General features: G+C 61.5%; 3 protein-coding genes across 3 annotated transcripts in view; 2 read left to right on the forward strand and 1 right to left on the reverse strand.

The window, feature by feature from the left end:
- ASIC3 (acid sensing ion channel subunit 3) overlaps positions 1-2,016 on the forward strand; it is a 2,497-nt gene extending 481 nt beyond the window's left edge. The window contains exons 2-9 of the mRNA XM_034649317.1: positions 137-329; positions 436-492; positions 591-738; positions 1,036-1,127; positions 1,223-1,302; positions 1,400-1,471; positions 1,655-1,713; positions 1,842-2,016. Of these exons, the coding sequence (XP_034505208.1) occupies positions 137-329; positions 436-492; positions 591-738; positions 1,036-1,127; positions 1,223-1,302; positions 1,400-1,471; positions 1,655-1,713; positions 1,842-1,920 (780 nt within the window). The 3' untranslated portion in view covers positions 1,921-2,016. The remainder of the gene's footprint in view (positions 1-136; positions 330-435; positions 493-590; positions 739-1,035; positions 1,128-1,222; positions 1,303-1,399; positions 1,472-1,654; positions 1,714-1,841) is intronic.
- Positions 2,017-3,225: 1,209 nt separating this feature from the next.
- CDK5 (cyclin dependent kinase 5) overlaps positions 3,226-3,908 on the reverse strand; it is a 4,244-nt gene continuing 3,561 nt past the window's right edge. Inside the window, exons 10-12 of the mRNA XM_002915493.4 lie at positions 3,799-3,859; positions 3,620-3,700; positions 3,226-3,499 (exon numbers count right to left, since the gene is read on the reverse strand). Coding sequence (XP_002915539.1) covers positions 3,413-3,499; positions 3,620-3,700; positions 3,799-3,859 — 229 coding nt within the window. The 3' untranslated portion in view covers positions 3,226-3,412. The remainder of the gene's footprint in view (positions 3,500-3,619; positions 3,701-3,798; positions 3,860-3,908) is intronic.
- The window catches only part of SLC4A2 (solute carrier family 4 member 2), a 20,852-nt gene continuing 20,373 nt past the window's right edge, over positions 3,430-3,908 (forward strand). Inside the window, exon 1 of the mRNA XM_002915492.4 lies at positions 3,430-3,442. The gene's annotated coding sequence lies outside the window, so the exon portion shown is untranslated. The remainder of the gene's footprint in view (positions 3,443-3,908) is intronic.

The raw sequence follows: 3,908 nt of genomic DNA on the forward strand, positions 1-3,908 counted from the left end.
AACCCCGCCGAGGCCCCCAACCCCCTCCTTCACCCACAACACCTCAGACCGTCCCAGGGGGCCCCCACCCCTCCGCATGCCAGCACAGGGACAGGTCACGTTGTACCTGGTGCCTCCTTGACCCAACCAACTACAGCTGAGCTTCCTGCCCCCACCCTGGGGCGACTGCAGCTCCGCATCTCTGGACCCCGACTTTGAGCCAGAACCTTCGGGTCCCCCCAGCCCTAGCCCAGGCCCCCACCCTCCCTATAGTCTAATGGGGTGTCGCCTAGCCTGTGAGACGCGCTACGTGGCTCGGAAGTGCGGCTGCCGAATGATGCATATGCCTGGTAAGGGGCTGGTGGGGGCGGAGGAGGGGGTCCGGGTCCCGGCAAGGGGGCCTGGGGGCCGTTCCTGAAGCTGTCTCCTTCACGGTCTCCTCCCCCACCCCCCCAGGCGGGGCGCCAGTGTGTAGCCCCCAGCAGTACAAGGACTGCGCCAACCCGGCGCTCGGTAAGGGGCAAAACTCTCCGTCATCCCCGCCCCTGCTCCGCCCACGACCCGGCCCCCGCAGGGCGGGCGGCCCTGACCCAGGCGACTGTGACCCCTAGACGCCATGCTGCGGAAGGACGCGTGCACCTGCCCCAACCCGTGCGCCAGCACGCGCTACGCCAAGGAGCTCTCCATGGTGCGGATCCCCAGCCGCGCCTCCGCCCGCTACCTGGCCCGGAAACACAACCGCAGCGAGGCCTACATCGCGTGAGCCGGGACCGCAGGGGCGGGGCGGGGCGGGGCGGGGCGGGCACCCTCCCGCGGGCGAGCCTTCGTGCGCACACCCGGGTGGGACACCAGTCTGCACATCACCACAGGGCTCCTCGGCCTCTGGGCAAGCAGTTTAACCTTCTGACTCCATCTCTTCTGCAAATGGGGGCCGTGATGCCCGTCCCAGGGCTCTTAAAAGGAGTCACAGACGGGAGATGGATCGTGCACCTGTTTCCTGCCAGCAGCTGGCACCAGCGGGTGTCCCGCGAGCTTGCCTGCCCTCTTTTCCTCCAGAGAGAACGTGCTGGTGCTGGACATCTTCTTTGAGGCCCTCAACTATGAGACGGTGGAACAGAAGAAGGCCTATGAAGTGTCAGAACTGCTTGGTGTGTGTGCGTGTGCGTGCATGCGCGCCCACGAGTCTGGGGAGGCGTGGGCAGGGCAGGTGGCTGTGAGCTGATGGGTAACCTGGGCTCCGCAGGTGACATAGGGGGCCAGATGGGGCTGTTCATCGGAGCCAGCCTGCTCACCATCCTTGAGATCCTGGACTACCTCTGTGAGGTGGGCCTGAGCCCCAGCTGGGGGAGGGGAAAGGAATCAGGCCTTAGGATCTGGAGGAAGGTGTGCACTGGCCACTTCCGCCACTGCTTGCCCCCAGGTATTCCGAGACAGGGTCCTGGGATACTTCTGGAACCGAAAGCACTCCCAAAGGCATTCTGGCACCAATCTGGTAACAACTCCTTCCTCCTTCTTTGCCATCCCCAACATGGGTGCTTAGCCCTCCCCCTGAAACCTAGAACACCATCCCTACCTAGCTGAGGAAAGAATGGTGGGGGAGGAGCGTGCAGTGACCTTGGTTGGGCCTGGGAGGGAGGACTCCTTCCCACCTCTGACCCTTTCCCTCCTCCCACAGCTTCAGGAAGGGCTGGGCAGCCACCGAATCCAAAGTTCCCACCTCAGTCTGGGCCCCAGGTAAAAAGAAATGGCCCCCTATTTCAAGGGAGGAGGGGCAGCTCCTGTCTAGAGGGTGACATTGAGGTTCAGGAGGGCAAGGCAGGTCCAAGGCCTCCTGTCCCAGCACTGTGATCTGGTCCCACCAGGCCTCCCACCCCTCCCTGCGCTGTCACCAAGACTCTGTCTGCCTCCCACCACACCTGCTACCTCGTCACACGGCTCTAGACCCGGTGTCTGTGTCTACAGGGCTACACCCTGACATCCTGGACATGCCCCGCCTGCTTGTGTCTCTGCCATCTTCACCCCAAATAAAGTTCTAGTGCGTCAGCCTTGGCTGGTTCTCTTACAGGCAGACTAATCAGGCCAAGGTCAGCCCTACTCGGCTCCAGAAGACCTCTGCCAGCCAGCATCCAGTGGGCAGTGTCTGAAATGTAGGTGGGTCCCTACCACCTACAACCACCACAGATCTCTCTGGGAGAAAAGAGTAGTAAGAGGGCATCCGTCTTTTGCAGCTCAGTGTGAACGAGCTTATCAGAATGACATTCAGNTGGGTCCCTACCACCTACAACCACCACAGATCTCTCTGGGAGAAAAGAGTAGTAAGAGGGCATCCGTCTTTTGCAGCTCAGTGTGAACGAGCTCATCAGAACGACATTCAGAGAGAATGGAGCCCAAAGCCGAGTGTCAAGGCAGCGAGGAGTCAGCGGGAGAACAGTTATGTTTGGGGTCCTACAAGGGAACAGCTAGAAGAAGGCTCTGCCCCAGAGCCTGGCAACAAGTGGGGGAGCAGGCAGGGAGAGGACAGGAGGAACTACCCACTTCCAAGAACGCAAGCAGCTGTCCTGCCTGGGAAGATCAAGACTCTTTTCTCATATTCGGGACCAAGTGCCAACACACCACCCGTCTCCATGGGAACGGCTGTTTCCCCAACCTCCCCAAAGAGCAGAAGGCCCCGGCTCGAAATGGTGGCAGGAGACCCTCCCTTCCCCCTTCCCACTCCTGCCAGTAAAAATATACCCAGGCCCCAACTACTGCCCACCGTCCCTGCTCTCTGTACCCCAAATATTGGGAAACTGGGGGCAGGGGCATTCCTAATCTAATCACATTTCTGGATCTCTCCTGTCCCCACCTACAGGCCTGGGGATGGGGGGCCGGTGAAAGAGCAAGAGTTGGGGATGTACATGTGGGATAGGGAGAACAGTCCTCCTTTCCCCATTCTGGTGGGAGCCCAGCCTTACTCTGACACTGGCTGCCTAACCCCTCAGGACTGGCGCTCCTGGGCATGGGGGGGTAGGTGCCCGCATCAGCACAGGGGTGGGGGTGGTGCTGCCCTCGAGCAGCCGTCGGGGTGACAGTCAGAGCCTCCAGAACCCAGTCTCAGGCCACTTAGAGTAGTGGAGCAAGGACCCGACAGCTGGGCTGGGTTTGAGCGGGATGCAAGGCTGAGGAGGGTGGTAAGGCAGAGCAGAGGCCCTGGCCCCAGCCCATCCCCTCTCAGAGCCACTCTTACCACCACATCAGCCAGACTGTGGGAAAGGAGACAATTTATGAAATTAAATAAAGTCCATGGAGGGAGTGAAGACCACGGGCCAGGGCACCTCCTCCCCGGCCAGGCCCAGCACAGCTGGACCCAGCACACCGTGCATCCCCTGCTTTTCCTCCCCTCCTGGGAGGGGCTTAAATAGGCCAGGCCCCAGCCTGGCCAAGGTCCTGGAGCCTACGGGGGGCAGAAGTCGGAGAAGTAGGGGTGCTGCAGGGCCTCTTCTGCTGAGATGCGCTGGACGGGGTTACACTTCAGGAGATGCTGAAGGCACGGAAGAAAGGCGTGGCGGAATCAGGCTGGGTCAACTCCCTAGAGCCCCACCGTCCCCCAGCCCCCCGGACAAGTGTCTGGACCCTGCCCTCCACCCCTGCCCTTGGTCACCTGTAGCAGGTCCCTCCCCGTGGCATTGAGCTTGGGTACGACATTCACCAGGGACGTTGTGGCTGGGTACATTGGGTAGGGCTGTCGGGGGGGCAGGGAGAGTCAGACCAGAGGTGTGGGGACTTGGAGCTGCTAGACCTGTGGAGTAAAAAGGACCCCCCCCCAATTCCCCATCACACCTTATAGTCTGGCAGCTTGGTCATGGCAGGCCACTGCTCCTCGGTCGGTGTCCCCAGAAGCGTGTCCATGGGGTCAAGGATCACTCAGGTGGAAAGGGGCGGGTGAGGGG

This window comes from Ailuropoda melanoleuca, chromosome 1 (assembly GCF_002007445.2).
Source record: "Ailuropoda melanoleuca isolate Jingjing chromosome 1, ASM200744v2, whole genome shotgun sequence".
In the NCBI taxonomy this organism is placed as follows: domain Eukaryota; kingdom Metazoa; phylum Chordata; class Mammalia; order Carnivora; family Ursidae; genus Ailuropoda; species Ailuropoda melanoleuca.